At 34.2% G+C, this 17,369-nt stretch overlaps 1 protein-coding gene and 1 long non-coding RNA gene across 5 annotated transcripts; both read right to left on the bottom strand.

The window, feature by feature from the left end:
• Positions 1-3,097: 3,097 nt before the first annotated feature.
• Positions 3,098-4,234, bottom strand: LOC135151952 (uncharacterized). The gene is made up of 3 exons (XR_010290935.1): positions 3,904-4,234; positions 3,447-3,818; positions 3,098-3,371 (listed from the first exon to the last, which is right to left on the bottom strand). It is a non-coding gene; the product is annotated as an uncharacterized LOC135151952 (long non-coding RNA).
• A 1,175-nt stretch (positions 4,235-5,409) lies between these two features.
• LOC108216621 (uncharacterized) lies at positions 5,410-16,613 on the bottom strand. Of its 4 annotated transcripts, XM_017389433.2 has the most exons (18): positions 16,228-16,613; positions 15,330-15,503; positions 15,071-15,166; positions 14,828-14,880; positions 14,434-14,530; positions 14,250-14,323; positions 13,751-13,862; positions 11,385-11,495; positions 10,500-10,576; positions 10,042-10,108; positions 8,084-8,149; positions 7,663-7,770; positions 7,416-7,546; positions 7,146-7,212; positions 6,973-7,028; positions 6,802-6,895; positions 6,539-6,609; positions 5,410-6,384 (listed from the first exon to the last, which is right to left on the bottom strand). In XM_017389433.2, exons 1-18 carry the CDS (start codon positions 16,378-16,380, stop codon positions 5,535-5,537), a joined length of 2,457 nt encoding a protein of 818 aa, XP_017244922.1. In that variant the 5' UTR covers positions 16,381-16,613; the 3' UTR covers positions 5,410-5,534. The 4 variants fall into 4 exon arrangements, with proteins under 4 accessions (XP_017244922.1, XP_063948751.1, XP_017244926.1 ...); XM_064092681.1 differs by lacking the exon at positions 16,228-16,613 and having other exon boundaries at positions 14,828-14,902; positions 15,330-15,370; XM_017389437.2 differs by lacking the exon at positions 16,228-16,613 and having other exon boundaries at positions 14,828-14,902; positions 15,322-15,363.
• Positions 16,614-17,369: the final 756 nt, after the last annotated feature.

Here is a 17,369-nt window from a genome sequence, read left to right as displayed (position 1 = left end):
GTATTGTATTTTAACAGTAGAATTGCAAATTTTTTTGGATAAAATGTTGCAGTAGCCTATTTAAATGTTGCAAAACTTGTATTTCAAAACTGTTGCAGTATAGGAAAAATATGTTGCCAATTTAGCTGCTGCCACCTGGCAACTTGATGGCCCCCACGTGGGCCCCACAGTGGCCCCCACGTGGGCCCCACAATGGCCCCCACGTGGGCCCCACTTTTTTAAAAAAATAAAATTACTCTAAGGTAACATAATTTTTTGTTGGAGTAGGAGAATAAAATGTTAGATTAAACACTCTTTGCTAACATATCTCGGTTGTTGCTGTAGGCAAACGATATGTTGCCTTAGACCCCCTAAGGCAACGGCAAAAATCCTATCATAAAATAAATGTTGCCTTAGCCCTTTTATGGGCCTTTAGCAACATATTGACCCCATTCTGCAACAATTTTTTTATGTTAGATAAGGCCTTTTATGGTGTAGTGCACAATTTATCATGTTTCTAGAAATTTATCACTTAATTATAATTTTTTTATTTTACTCACTAATATTAGGTTTAGATTTTTTTTATCACTAAAATTAGGTTCGGATTTGATTATTAGCATTATATTAATTCTTTGTAGTATTATTAAGATATAGTGACAGTCTATAATATTTTGACGATTTGATATATGTTTATATCTTTATAATATTTTAACGATTTTGATATATGTTTATATCTTTATATATAGTACATTTTAGGGTTTTTTTTATACATATATATGTTTTACATATATATTTCACAAATAATGCAAGGATAAGTTTTATTTACAAATATACCTCCATTCTTTCTCTATTTTCAAGAATACGTTAATTCTTTTTGGGCCCAATACAAGCCCACTACTGCCGCACTCCGTGCTCCAACCGCTGCCTCGATTTTTTCTTCCGCACTCCGTCAACATCAACTAGAATCTAAACTCTTGAACAAGGTATAATCTCGGTTTCTAATTTCAATTCTAGTTGCAACTGAAGATTTAAAACATATGATATCAGTTCGGTTTTGTAGATTTGATTGAAATTGAAGTTGAATGCTATGTATTGCTTACGATTATAGATTTGAGTATGATTTTTTTTTTTTTTTGAGATTACAATAGTTTTGTAGATGATTGTTGATTTCGTAAGTTTGTGTTGTAGTTTATGGCTATTCGATCTGAGTTGCAATTGAAGTTTATTGTCCATTATTGTATTTAGTTGATTGTTGCAAATCGGTTGATTTCAATTGCAATTTAGGTTTCTTTTGGTTGACTAACCATGATATATGAAATTATAAATTTTTCAACCAAAATAACATAAGAATTCATTTTTTACTTGTGTTTTAATTTGGACTAGTGCTTGTTGCTGAACTTGGTAGTTTTGAGTTGCAATTTATGTTGATTCAGAAGTGGTTTTTATGATTTAGTTATATTGCATCCCAACTAACATGTTAATTCAGTTGTTTCTAAAGTTGATTTAGTTGCTGATTTAGGATTTAGTTGCTTTTGGTTAGGTGGCCCTGCAGGGGCACTCATTGAAGTTGCAATCAAGATTTAAAAATATTTTGAGAGGATTTTAGAAGTTTCATTGTTAAAATTTATTAAGTTGATCAGAAGGTTGCATATAAGATGTTAAGTTGCATAGAATGTTGCTAATGTTTAATCAACATTATAATTCTTTGTGTACAACGAGACCATTCTGAAGTATATTGTTTTCTATATATTGTTGAATTTGGTTGATTGTAGTTGCAATTGGCTATTGATTTTTGATATTATTTTGTGAAGGATAAATGGAAAATATCGCAGTCATAATACAACATGGTGGTCAATGGAATGAAAATCAAAACTACATCAACTTTAAGGTCTGCGGATTGTTGATTCCAAGCAACTGCACTTATAACGCCTTGCCAGGACTTATTCTCAATGAACTGATGTTGTCTCCGGAATCATCTACATAAAAAATCGAGTATCAAGTTAGAGATAGTTATCCTCCACTTGATATTGCTAATGATTGTCAACTTATGTTTTATATTGAGTTGAAGAAAAGAGAACCAAACTTTACAAGATATCTTCTGTGTTTGACAATCGGAGAAAGTAATGCCCAAGACACTATTACGTCAACCAGGAGTGGAACAAGTGATTATCACGAAGACACAGGGGGAGTACCCGAAAATATCAAGTCAATGACATTGTATCCTCCACAAGGACGAGTAAGAGTGGGAAGAGCAAAAAAAGAGGGCGCAAAGCTTCTTGGGAGATATATGCAAAACAACATGAACAAGTCATATGCGAGAGTTGCAATCAATACAGACATGATTGAAGAACTTGTTGAAATCCTCCATTCAGAGTTGCTTGAATTAGTTATTTTATATGATTACATTGATTGTTTTTTCTCAAGCGAAGACATAATTGTCGTGATATAGTACACGGAATAAAACTACTAGTTTTATATATTTGACTTTGAGGTTAAGGTATCAAGTGACTATCAGTTGCTTTTGAAGTTGATTTTTGTTGCATATCGGCATTATAATGTCTTCTAGACATTAGCAACACTGAATACTACACAATATGTAAATATCAACCTAATTTGCAACTTTGTGATCAACTTTACTCTATTTCTAACGTTTAAAGTCCAGCTTCATTAAGAACCCCTGCGGGGTCAATAATCCAAATGAATTTAATCTTATCATGCACTGGCATGATAATCCTTGTAAGAACGTATAAACCTACAATGCAACAACACATGCAACACAATAATATCATATGCAACATTATCTGTAACTTAGTACCCACTTATAGTTGTAAATTGTTAAAGTTGCTACTGTTTAACTTAATAATCCAATATGCAACATCATATGCAACTTATTAAATAGATATGCAACTTATTAAATAGATATGAAACTTCATCTGCAACTTTAACAAATTATTATTTCAATATGCAACTTGACAACCTAAAATGCAACATATAATGAAACTCAGTAATATGATATAATTATGCAACTAACAACCGTATACAAACAAAATAAATCATAAACGAACCAAATCATATGTTTTGAAACCATATCATTTACATAATTCTGAATTCCATCATATCAAATCAAGTTAAATCCCTAACTACTATTAACACAGGCAAATCATTTCATAGATCTCGTCTTTCTCTTCTTCGTTGGTGTCTTTATTGCTTTCTCATCTCCTTTTTTATCCTCTCCCTCGCTCTCGCAGCCATAAATCTGCTTTGCCATGCCATATGAGTAAAACAGAAAAGAAAGTCTGCTTCTATGAGTGCTAATATCCAAGTCTCCTTGCGGAATTTCCTTCTTATCAGCAAGATACTCAGCAAAAGAGATCATGTACATACCACTATCACTGCAGCAAATATAACATAATATAATTATACAAGTTCTACAAAATTTAACAAACCTAAAAAGTCATGCGACTTACATAGATGATGACTTAACGCAGTCATGATGCAATACTAGTCCAAGAAGATCGGCATCTGACTTGTTCAAATAAGCCTTGGATGTGAAGTCAATATCATCACGTTCGTAGAAGCCAGTGATCCTCATATAAAAAGGCAGTAACTTGAAAAATGGACGCAAATTTTTTACAAGAATCTCCTTCACACCATCACATTTTAAGGTGTTATACACATAAACTTCCCGATTCGCAAAATTAATTCTTCCAAGAAGCACGAAAGTCATCAAACTGCTTTACAGATAATATTTCTAGTAAATCACTAATTTGCTCATACTTGTTATTCGTGTTAAGTTTTGCTGTCTCGTGCTCTCTAACAGGAATAACATATTGTATCCCCTGTAAAATACAAAACAGTAAATACAGATATATAATGAACATCTAGTTTGCGAGAAAAATGCAGTACCTTAGGAGGTGCAATCACATTATCTTGAATTGTAAAGTTCGTCTTCTTCCCTTTCCCCTTTAACTTCGACTTTTTCATTGCAACTTCCTTTGGGCTCATCCTAGATTTCCCCTTTGAAGCAGAAGCACACTCCGAAGGAGACCTAGACACCGAAGAGAACTTCGTATGCACCATTATAAATCTACAATGCCACAACACAAGCAACACAGTACTATGATTTGCAACATTGCATGCAACTTAGTACACACAATGAGTCGTGAATGTAACTTAAAAGAGGGAAAATCCCAACAATTTTCAACACATATAAAGCTCAACAATTACAATATACTTAAAGCACAAATTGTACTGATTCTTTTTGAACAACTTGTACATTATGTCTTTCATATCTAGCATAAAAATATCGAGCTGCCCTAATTACATTGTTAATTAAAATAACTCCTAATGTAACTCCTAACATGTTGATTAAGTCAACTTAATCAACTCAACTCCTAACATGCAACCTTCTAATCAACTCAATCAATTTTAACAATCATCCCAATATACAATAAGTGCCCCTGCGGGGCCACATATCCAAAAGCAAATCAAACCCAAATTATCAGCCTCAACAGTAAAGCAACATATACAAACCCTAAATATACAAAATCAAACACATATACATATTCAAATTCATTCAAATCGAAGCACACAAATTATCATACTAAGAGCAACAAATCATCCAATAAAAATGTATTTAGGGTTTTACAAAACAAAAAACGAACAAATCGAACAAAAAATTCACAAAAGCTAGGGAGTGAGAATGACAAAGCATCACCTGATTAAGCAACAGAACAGAGTAGGAGTGAGATCAAAAGCTTCGCCGATGAAGAAGATGAATGAAGAAGAGAGACGTTGTGAAGAAGAGTGAGGTGCTGGAACTGAGCGCTCAGTGTCTCTCGCCACTTAACTCCGAACTACTGCTAAGCCCAATGCAAAATAGTATTGGTCGTATTTTTAAAAAGAGTTACAACTGTATAGTATAAACTGTAATAAAAGCTTGTGACTTTAAAAGAGGTAGTAAAAGTAAAAATATTATTAATTGGGGTAGTAAAAACAGAAATAAGATTTAAAAAACAATATATAGGACAAATTCCCTACATTTTATATCATGAAGGTCGTTTACCTTATATGATAAGAGTTTGACATGCATTTTAGTATTTTACGACTTTAGATAAATTATTTTGTTTCTTCTTTAGAATAAAATTTTAGCGTTTGAATTTGTACACAAAAAGAAAATCTCATTGATAAATTATGAAATTATGTTTTATAAAAGTTTTAAAATTCGTGCTAAGTAGTAGGAAAAACTCTAAACAAATTGAAAAGAAAATCCAAACATGATATTAGTGAGTAAAAATAAAAAAAGAAAAATTAGTTGAGTCATAAGTTTCTAAAAATACGATAAGTTGAGTAATAAAAAATCTACAGTATTTTCTTACTGTATTACTAAAAATTTCTCAACTGTGAAAGCACTTGTAGAGAGATGAGAACTTGGGAGGATACACTTCTATATATATATCACCTCATATTCACAAATAATATAACATGTATAGTTCTTCTATACAGTTGACAAGCCAATTATCAAATTAGGTGGCACTGCCACTAACAAGTTTTAGTCAATTTGAACTATCTTTTGATTCTACATCGTCTATCGATGATTTGAGCGGAAACTGTAATGTTTGTTCTGTTGCAGATGATTGTTCTGTTGACGATTTTATAAATGGTGATAATATATACTCTGATGTTGATGCCAATTTTGGTAACGGCGATGTTGATGCTGATTTTGTCAACGACGATACTGATGCCGATTTTGGCAACCGCGATCCTGATGCTGATTTTGTCAATGATGATACTGATGCCGATTTTGGCAAACGCGATACTGAAGCTAATTTTGTCAATGACGATACTGATTCCGATTTTGCCAACGACAATGCCGATAATGATGCCGGTTTTGCCAGCGGTGATAATGAACCTGGTGATAGTGAACCTGATACCGATTTTGCTGATGGTGATAATGTAAGTGGTGATAATGTATATTCTAGTGCTGATTTTGCCAGCGGTGATGATTTACGAGTTGTTGAAAAGGATCGCGGTGTCACAAGATCATCAAATTCCCAGTCAATGTCGTCGGCAGTTGAGCCTTCTCTGCTATCATCATCAAGTGTCATCCTGTACTTGGACAGTACCTCCGGGGTTCTTTCACCCTTTCCCAAGTTTGACTTGCTATCGGGAATGGCAGTGATCAATTTAAGAGACAGAGTTCTACCACGTTTTGGAGACTTGCCAAAACTTTCTCGCGGAGATCTCATGTGAGCAGATGAACTTCTTTGGGGCAACTGCTTTCCTGGTGTCTCTGGCCTTTCTATTTCTAACATCGGTCTTTCCATGGTTTCAAATTGCTCCTTTATATTTCCAAGAGAATTCCATAATTCTTGAATCCTGTGATCTCCCTTACTAATCACAAAGCTGTTCCAACATCGGCAGTGAGTGCAAACAAAATTATGGTGGGTTTATATAGTCTAAACTTAACATGCATGTTCAAAGAAGTATTGCCGAGGAGCAAGAAACATAAATTATAAAAATAGATAAGTGGACAGCAACAACAAAATGGGTTGCTTACGTGGAATTCTGCGCATCTCTAGTGATGAAATGTTTGGTAATACTCTCCACTACATCAAACAGTGTAATAATCTGCATAATGATATAAAACATTTATGAATCTTTAAATTTAAGTATATATATGCACCTCGTTTATGGTTACAGGAAATTTAACGTTACAGTATAATAATTGTGTGTGCATATGAGATAAAAAGACTTACATGAAGACCGAAGGTTTGATATTACTTCAACATCTAAAAGATCTCGAATGAAGAATCATCATACCTTTTCTTCTAATTCCAAATACTCTTCTTCAAGATGTTTCCTTCCTTTGTTTGCTTCTAAATTTCCAATATCCACACCCGTGGCTATCTGTGATCTGGCACAGTCCAAAGTTTAGAAATATTCACAGTAGAGATGAACAATGCAAGGAAAGAGGAAAGGGCATAACCGTACCCTTCAATGCTGTCTTTAAGTTTCCTGATATTCGTGAAAGCTGGTCCCAGTTCATCCTAACCGAAAAGAATTATAGAATGGGAAAATGATGTAAATTTCAGAAAAGGAGGATAAGCAAGTGAAAGTCATGAACCCTTGTGTCCATATCACAGGCCAAAATGTTGTATCAGTACCTTGTAAACAGATAAAAGCAGAACAGCCAGGTCTACAAAGTACTCTTCATGTTTCTTCAATTCATCACTTAAGAGTTGGAGCAAAAAGGTACATAAATCATTAGATTGCTACTGGATTGATGAAACTATATATGTAAAGTATAATATGATAGAGAGAAATGCATGAATATCTCCCATCTTGTTTAAGTCAAGAGAGAAAGGGCAAAATATCAAATACACCTGCCTGCATGACATTTATTAGCCAGAAGAGCGCAACAAGCAAATTTGTACCTGACCAGCTTTTCCTTTTGCGATTTGTATGAAGAATTGAACCCCCATGTAGCTTCCATGAAAGCAATAAATGCATTACAGGCGTTTGCTTCTGCTCTATATGTAGCAACAGATCTGGAGAGCTCATCCTCCTAAAGTTAATATTTATAGGTAATATGAGTTAGATTATAATGTCTTGCAAAACAGTACACTGTGATAATACTAAAGTCAGCCACAATTTAGTTTCATCAGAGCAGATAAACGTTACCTTGGCATTAAAGTGTTCGAGAATTTGATTACTTGCTTGATGAAACTGTTCCCTTTCTTCTCTAGCATTATAAAGACGAGCCTTTGTAACTATGAAAGAGGAAGTTACCTAACCAGCAAGTTCATTTTATCTTGATTTAGTCAAGGCGATTATGTTATCATGATTGATGAGCCATAATGGAAAACCGACAAGGAGAGTATTGCTCAGAAAAAACAAGGTAAAGATCTCTACTCGCTGTTTGGTTTCATAACTAAAAAACTGTTTTGTATTTATAAAGACATAAAACAGTTTTCAAAAAACAAATATGGTGTTTTGTCTTGTTTTTAATAACAGTTTCAAAATATATATAACCAGAAAACAGTTTATGAAAAAAAGAAAAAGAAGAAGAAGAAGAAGAAAACAATGTCAAACAACACCTTACCTTTTGCAACTCAGCCTCCAGTTCAATTTTTCTTCTTTCTAGTGAGTTGAGGTCAGCTTCCAGATCCTGAAGAAAGCCAAGAGTATAGTCCATCAAATATGGCCATTAAGCAAGCAATTGGATAAACCATAAAATGTAGGGGACAAACGAGGGTGTGAAGTAATAAACTGAGATGGCACTGGAACATGCACAGGACAGATAAGAAGACATTTTAGGTAGCCTCTATTAACAATGATACTGAAATTAGTTTAGAATTACAAATGGACCTTCTTGGAAAATCAATAGTAAGATGTAAAGTCATCCATTTCGACCTTCGACCATTTCTAAGAAAACAATGTCTAACATCAGATTAGTTCTATGTGTGTGTTAAGCATTAGAGACTATAACTAAACTATATACGAATTATCGAATCTGATATAAAATTAAATTCAAATCTGACAATATAATGTTTTGTGGAGTGCAACCGATATATATATATATAATCTGGATTCCGTTCTATTCCATACTGGATTCTATAATATTTTATATTAATAATTTGGATGAGATTGGAATATTGGATGTTAGATATCTTATATTAGGTTTAAATTGGTGTTTAACTATATATATATATATATAGGGGTGGTTCCGGTACAAACTTACAAACTTTATGCGTTCAACATATATAACTTGAGTTCAACATTTTTTCAACATATTTTGTTGAACATCGATTAAAATCGTGTTGGAAAAGTACATAAACTAATTTTTTGATGTAAGAACTAATTTAAACGTATTATATAACTAATATTAACCCCAGAGGTATAGTTTAAGCATTTTTATAAATATATTCAACACAATGATAATTAGTGTTTTACACCCGATGTTGAACCTCAGTTACAAATGTGTTGAATGCACGATTTATTTATGCGTTATTTTTAAAAATTGTCATGTTTTTTCAAGAATTTTCAACATGGATACTTTCTATAACTAAGGATTAACATGATGGGAGAATAAAAAAAAGTTTGTAAGTTTGTAACCTTAAAAAGGTTTTTATTAGATCCTATCCCTACACACACACACACACACACACACACACACACACACACACACACACACACACACACACACACACACACTTTAAACATATCTAAGTCATTAGATGAATCTAATCTAATGGTCCCTTAATTGTCACCACACACAATTAAAATTCAACCTCCCACACATGATCCCACATAATTCCCTCATGTTCTAATTTGAATTTCCCGTCAATTGGTAATTATTGTTTTTGAAATTCAACTTCACTATATTTTATTAATCCCGGAACGATCAATTTGCAAACCATATATGCTACATTTGATGTGATTTTAAAAAAAAAATGTTTTAGTGACTAGTTTCTATTATAAACTTTGTTTCTAGAAGAGCATGACCCTGTGTGTACCCCATTGGACTTGCTCAAATTATAATTTATTGTTGACCACTAGAATTTTATTTAGTGTATATAGATATAAAGACATAGACAGGGGATATAAAGACATAGACAGGGGCAGGGGAAGGCTAACCAGGTTGAAGCCCCGACTCAATTGGAAAAATCAGTGAACCTCTTTTATTTTCAGTCATGTTTTGTACTTAAAATCAATATATTTCTTCATTTGAATGGAAAATCTCGAATAATTAGTAAAATAATTACTCCTTCCATCCAAGTTTTGTAGTCCCCATTTGTTTTTTATCCTATGAAGGTTATCCATATCAAAGTTAATATAATATATTACATGTTAAATTTGTTAATTGTTTTGAAAAGCAATACAATATTTTGGTAATATTTAGCTTATTTATTATGATTGAATAAACATGGATTTTGACAAAGGGGGACAAGAAAAATGGGATGGAGGGAGTATTAGTTGAATTTAACCCATTTCATTCTGCTTCCTATTCCGAATTTCCAGTTAATGGGAGTTTTTTTTTTTTTTGCATATTGAACTTACCTTCTCGAGCTGACTAGTTTCATTGGTTTTGCTTAAACGAAAACGCACTGCCTCTTCTTTCTGCATTCTACAAGAACAATTTAAAGAAAAGAAGAAGATAGATTATCATTAACTTTGAGTCCATATAATTTAAAGTAGCAAATTTACTATATGGAAGGAAACTACATAAAGAAAGGACAAGCCGGACCAATCTCGATTCTTTAGTTCATCCTAATCTAGGGACGTTTTGCATTACCTCACAAAGAAATCAAATTAATTGGGAAACGGAACTGTGTCTTAATATCTAAAATGAAGTGAAGGAAGACGGGAGGGGGTGAAAAACTAGGAAACCAAAAAACAAGTTCAATTGGTTAATTGAGCTGAAAATACAAAATATTAGGGTGTTAACTGTTTTCTGATGCACCCCCAAGAAAACATATGGTGGAAAAGCAAAGAAGAGAAGTTATATGAGCAATCACCTGTGCTCTTGAATGCGCTCTTCAGCTTTTGAGGTAGAGCTATGAAGTGATTCTGATAGAACTTTCAATTTATCAACCTGTGTCCTTCAATACATCATAATAAAGAAGGCAGAACATAAAAGATATACGATAAAATCTCTTTTTCACCATATAAGTCAATTTGCATTTGGCAGGATATTGGTAGGGTTGTGTGCTTATAGAATTTTGTCCCAAAAGCAAATACTCAGTTTACTTCTGTTGTTCTTAATCCACGAAAATAAATACTATATTTCAAGTATATAATTACTGTCTGCCCTGTAGTTCAGCAACTCAGCTGCTCCACATTGTAAAAAGCTAATAGGCTACTTAAAGAAGGCAAGGGTTGGGAAAAGGTATTGTGCACCGGAACTTCAAATTAATTTACCCCAAAGAGCAACAATACTGTTGGAAGATAACCTTATATATACAGGTAATCTTGACTCAGCAAAACTCGAATTAATTTTCAAGATTAGAACAAACACCATTTGGATTTTAAAACAACACCACCATTCATCATACAAACCTAACTTGACTTTCAAAACATTTGTCTTTTAAAGTTCCCTTTTGTTGCAGGCTTGCAGAGAATACCGAGATTTCTTTACTTCGTTCAGTAAATAAATAGAATGACAAGTCGTTGGCACTAAGGTCTCAATATATGGGGAAAGCAGGACATGTAAATAGGGAATATTTATTCAGTATATAATTATCAAGCTACTCAAAAAGACATCTACCGAACAACATTGTATAGTTAACAAGACATTGCTCTTTTCTATTAATATGTTGTAACTGAAAAAAGATGTCGATTCTACACCCTTAAAGAAAAATGGGAAAAAGATATTCAGAAATGTATCTAAAGAGAATCCATACCTTTTGAGCATGGATCTCTGGAGAGTCCCCATTGTTCAGGTACTTCTTCCTTAGTAAAAGTGTCTCTAGTTTGGAACAAAGTTTAAATTTTGCCATTGATTCTTTTAATTTCTGCAGGTAGGGAAAACAATTTGGATTTAGCATCTTCCTAATTACAAGAACAGTGCAATCACATATTCTTAGGTAAACATAATCTAGTTCCTATAGCATGTTTGGAATAAATCAGAAATCCTGTTATTGTCATTGGATCAACATTATCGTTTACATGCTATACTGAACAGTTTGTTTTGTATTTTCTTGCAAATTCCTTCATGTTCTAAGTACTAACAACATATTTATCGGGTTAAATGGCGTTTTGGTCACTCAACTGACCGAAAACTTGCAATTGAGTCATCCAACTCAAAAAGCTGTCAGTCCCATCATTATACTCTTAAAAATTTTTATTCAGGTCACTGGCCGTTACACTCCGTTAAAAATTTGACGGAAAGCTGACTAAGCGTCGTGACTTGGCTTATATAAATACACCTTGGCATGTACAGTCAGCTGAAGTGGCATTTTGGTCAGTTCACTAGTGCTAAAATTTATCCTAATGGCTTTTTCACTAGTGCTAAAATTTGGTGTAACCCAGTTACATTTGGCGTAGCGTTCTGGAGTCACAATCTGTGTTGAAACAAGGACTTGGATGTCGAGTTGGCAATGGTCAGACAATCAAAATTCTAGAGGACCCATGGCTCCCTGTAGAACATGATCCCTATATATATACCAGAAGTGAATCCCTGCAGGATCAAAAGGTTTCATCGCTGATTGGAGTTACTTCTAATTGTTGGAATGCGGATTTGGTTGACAATAGAGACGCCATCATCATTTTAACTATTCCTCTAAATAGTGACGTTAAAGACTCATGGTACCGGTGACGGAAGAAGCTAGGAAATTTCTTAATTAAAAGTGCATACCTAATGATACAAGAGAGTAAAGGTAATCACGCATTGGATGCTAATTCAGGCTTTTGGCATAAGTTGGAGAATTCGAAGATTCTACCCAAAGTTCAAAACTTTTTGTGGCGAGCATCCTCAAACTGCTTGCCAACGAAGGATTTGCTTCAACAAAAAGAAGTGCACGTAACTTCCACTTGCCCTCTTGCCCTATCTGCAATGTGCATAATAAAACTATTCTACACACCTTGGTTTCATTTGTTGCCACTAGTTAGACACGACTTAATTTACCATTGTTAAATGGTGAGTTTAACAATTCTCTTCATGGTTGCAACTTGTATTTGAACAACATAGCAAGGAGAATATTCATATCCCTGTGATGGTATATTGGAGTTGTGGAAAAACAGGATCGACTTAGTATGGAATTAAGATAGTCTAGTTACTATCGATGTGACTGAATCAGCAATCTCAGTCTTTAACCAACAGAGAAGTGTTCAAGATAAAACTTTTGACAGTTTTATGGGTTATATATGACTCAAGAAGATGGTGACGAACACTGGCACCCAACATCATCACATAGTGTTAAGGTCAATACTAATGCAGCCATTTTTGCAGAGTTAGACAGCTATAGCCAGGCTTTTGTTGTTCGAGATCATGAAGGGGGGGTTAGTTGTAGCAAAGTCAAGGTGTAGAAGAGGCAACTCAAGTCCAGATTTAGCAGAGGCTATGAGCATTAGAGAAGCCTTGAGCTGGTTGAGGGAGAACAATCACGAAAATGTTGTCCTTGAATCTGATTGCTTAAAAGTAGTATAGGCGATTCGCAGTTCTTTTGTTTGCTTCTCTTGTCTAGGAAGAGCGGTTAGCGAGTATCGTTATTTACTTAGCTTGAGTACCAAAAACGTGAAGTTTAGACTTGTTAAACGGTCAACGAATAAAGTAGCTCACTACTTAGCGAGATATAGTTGTACCATTGTTGATTGTATTTGGAGGGTGGGGGATGTCCACTCCGATTTGCATTGTGTACTTCTGAATGATTTACGTGATTAATGAATTTCGATTATTTGTGGCAAAAAAAAAAATCTCCATCGAAATTATGTGGCCGTTTGACTAAACTTATTTTTTAGAAATAAGGGCTTATTTCTGGAAAAAGGTACGTGAAACTGTACTCTTTTTTTTCTTCTGAAACAAGCCCTTATCATTTTGCCACATAATATATATGAAACACCTTCTTAATGTTTATATCCAAAAAAATTATAAAAAAATGTAATTTGACAAAAAAAGAAAAATAAGCCCTCAATTTAAGGGCTTATTGTGTCCCCAAACAGGCCCTATATATGTGAGCAGACTAGCCATTAACCATTTTTAAGTGATTTTAATACATGGCGAAAAAACAGTTCAGATTTATAGCAGGAAATGGGCATAAACAGGTCTTACCTCTGCCGTAAGTTCAGTTTTTTGAGATGATTTGTTAGCACTGCTGATTGAATTCTCCAGGCGTATCATTTCTTCCAACTTCTGCTGTATTTCTGAGACTTCGGAATCTATTCTGAGAGCATTTTAGAAAACAAAAGGAAAGACTATTTACAATCTTATCTATTTTAGGGTATGTAACTTCAAATGTGTAACGGTAAACTGCACTAAATTCCCCGATTATTTTTCAAGCTAAGTGTTTCAAAAGGTCACTTAAATATTTTCAGGTTTACTCTCTAAACTTTGCTGATATAAGGAATTCTTAAAATCATAACACACAGTACCAGCGGATCTGAGAATAAGAACAGGGAAAGGAGCTAATGAACTTGACTAATTCATTGGTGACAACAAATAATGAAAAGTCAAGGTCTTCTGTGTATGAGCCTTAAATCAGATATCATCTATCTATTAAGAGCTGCTGAATCCAACACATGCGATTGAGCCAGATAAAACTTTTAACAACCTTTTCATATCAGGATTAACTTTTAGCCCAGCAATGGCACTTTGAGCAAACTGAAGCAGTTCTTCCCTCCTTATCTGCAAATGGCCCATGGACATGATCAAAGTCTATGATTCACGAGAAACTCACATACACATATAAGGGTAATTTTGTATAAAGTCTTAGCTATAGAAATCTGATATATTACCAGCACTTCATCTTCATAATCTGAAAAATCATGTGCTATATTTAGTATGCTTTTAATTGTTGCCTCGTGAACTTCTCTTCCTCCTATAAGACAAAGCCTACACTTGAACCAGACCAGAGAATTTCAGATGACCGGATTAATTGTCTATTTTCATGTGTAGTGACTCTTTATTTATGATCCCTCGCATTAGATACCCTGTACCCTTGGTAGCAAAAGGTTAAAGGTCCAACTTGTTGCAGAGATATGAGTGAAGGAGTATTTAAATAATGGCAACTGATCAACACCCCAAAAACTTATATTTACATATAATTTAATCAATCAATTCAAGTATTAAATTGATAAATTAGCTAGAAACCCTGAGTAAGACAGACCACAAAAAATGAGAAAACTTTACCCAAATATCTCTAAAAGTAATGAAACTTCTTCCTCATTTGGTGCTTCCAGAATCTGAGTCATACAAAGATTTAACCTGCGGTTAACCTCCATTGATCAGAATGTACAAAGAACAAGTAGAATTTGATTAACTATACACTTAATTGTTAGTTACATAACGCCCCACGTGTTATCATATTCAGTTATATTGTATTTACAGGAGATAGATGAAACCTTGTAGATGAATATAAATGGTTAAATTTACCATGGATAATGTCATGCCTTCAAGAGCTTCACTATAAAGAAAAACATCATAAAAATTCATCAGCTTTCCACCACTATCTTGGTCAACATACAGTTCCTGCAAGTGGATTATAAGCCAGTGAAATTTTCTGTATCATCAGAGTTGAGTTGCATAAACAGTGAATCAAACACGGACGCATATAGGATATCTACAAGTAGAACAAAGGTAAAAAAAGTAATACAAGTAATGTAAAAAGGATGGCGCTGACTCACTTACTCACCACAGTAGGCTTTGTAAAAGAATTGGTAAATTCATCAAATACTCTTATAGTTTCTTTAAGTGCAACCAGCCATACTCTGAGTAATTGAACTCTTTCTATCCCTCTAGTTGACACCGAAACATCCTCCAGTGTTTTCACAGTCTGCTTCAAGTCTCTCGTGGTACTCTGAGGCGCCTGAAAATATATATCAGGTAAGAATTCAAGTTCAAATTCATATAAACAGTGGGAAATGCTAAACTAGATTCGAAACTCCATGACTTTATGCACGAGTTCACATAAATTACAAAAACAAACAATATGGCATTATAAAGTGAATGAATCAAATTATAAAAATATAGCATGAGGATCATACGCATGTGTTACATAACTTACATGCAATAACATATTGATATAGACTATAAATTATACATAAAAGGTCCTATTTCAATATAAACCATTAAAATACAAACTAAATACAAATCAATACAATGAGAATGAAAAGGATTTTGGGGCCGGGAATGGACCCTGAGATGGGCCTAAATGGGGCATTAAAAGGTCAGGGTGAGGCTAGTGGGAGCTTGGTGGGGCCATATTTTGGCTTTTAGGGCTGTGTGAAGCCTGTCCAAGGCTTGTCCTGAGCCTTAGCTAGCTTCTAGAAGGCCCGTGATGGATTGGGTGGGGGCGAGAATGGGTGATGACAGGACAGGATGGATTGAATGGGGGCGAGAGTTGATTCTGGGTGGATTGAGTGGGGGCTATAGTGGATTCTGGGTGGGTAATGGCACAGTACGTTCGGTGAGTGACGTCGTTTAGGAATGATTTCTCTCCGTTTGTATTTTAATGATTTGTATATGATATGGAAAGGAAAAATGTAGAACGTAAATACACAGAGGAGATAGAGAAGGAGATGAATACGTACAATGCGACCTTGCAAAATCTTAGCATCCTCGGAAGCAGTGCCAGTTTGGTGGACGACGGCGTTTCCGCGGGCTTCAACAGCTTTGGTTACTTCGAACACGGCATTGCCTCCTGCTGTCACAGCTCTCGTCACCGCCGATTTTAACCACGACATTGATCACGTTATGATATAATATTGGAATGGGATTGTAACATATTGTTACGATGAAATTAAACGTGAAACTTGATGAGGAGACGAGAGAGAGAAAAAGTGAAGAAAAAATCAAGTACGAATGATGAATAGAACGAGTCAGCGCCTCCCAAATGTGGTTAACCGAGTCGTCCGCCTTGTGTTTCGCTTCTTTTAGAGGATTCTCCCTCCACCGCTTATGCTTTCGTTAGTAAATAATCAAGTTTTAAGAAAAATTCACAAAAATGCTGTCATTTTTAAAAATAAATTATAAAAATACAGTGATTGCATATACTGTACGATCATATCTGCAATTGTTATCAATCTATATGCAATCACAAACACAATTTTAAAAAATCTGCTAAAAATTATGTTTAATTGCATGATAAGTTGCAAGTGATTGCACATGTCAAAAATTGATTGCCCCGGGCCATAACTAATATGAGAAAATAAATCATGAATCAACTAAAAGCAAATTAAAAATCAACTAAAAGCAACCAATTAAAAATAAACTTGCCCAAGTTCTTGTACTTCTTAATTCCTTCTTCGTTTCAGATGACAAAGTTGTCACACTACGTTTCGTTGATTTTTGTAAATTGATAATTCAGCATTACTTATACTAAACTCCAGAGCAGAAATCTGATAATGATAGTGATTTAGGGGCGGAGCTTTAATGCAACTACAACTCTAGGACAGAGATCTAATAATGACATTAGGATGGAGTTTTAGAATTGGTTCAGAGTGTGTATTGATCATCTCTAAAAAATTGTAATGGAAAAGAAGATGATTAACATGTCTGATGAAATAATCGATGTGAGAGAGTATGTTGAAGAGTGGGTAAAACAGGGAGTATATGCGAGAACAAAGAACATGTGTGAGAGAAGAACAACTCTAAAACTTATAAGTAAGAACGTAAATATGCATTTTTTTTATAATTTTTTTTGAAAGAAACGTAATTATGCAAAGAATTATAC

This window comes from Daucus carota, chromosome 4 (assembly GCF_001625215.2).
Source record: "Daucus carota subsp. sativus chromosome 4, DH1 v3.0, whole genome shotgun sequence".
NCBI classification, from domain to species: Eukaryota; Viridiplantae; Streptophyta; class Magnoliopsida; order Apiales; family Apiaceae; genus Daucus; species Daucus carota.
Note: the sequence above shows the minus strand (reverse complement) of the source record. Positions and strands in the feature narration are given on the sequence as shown.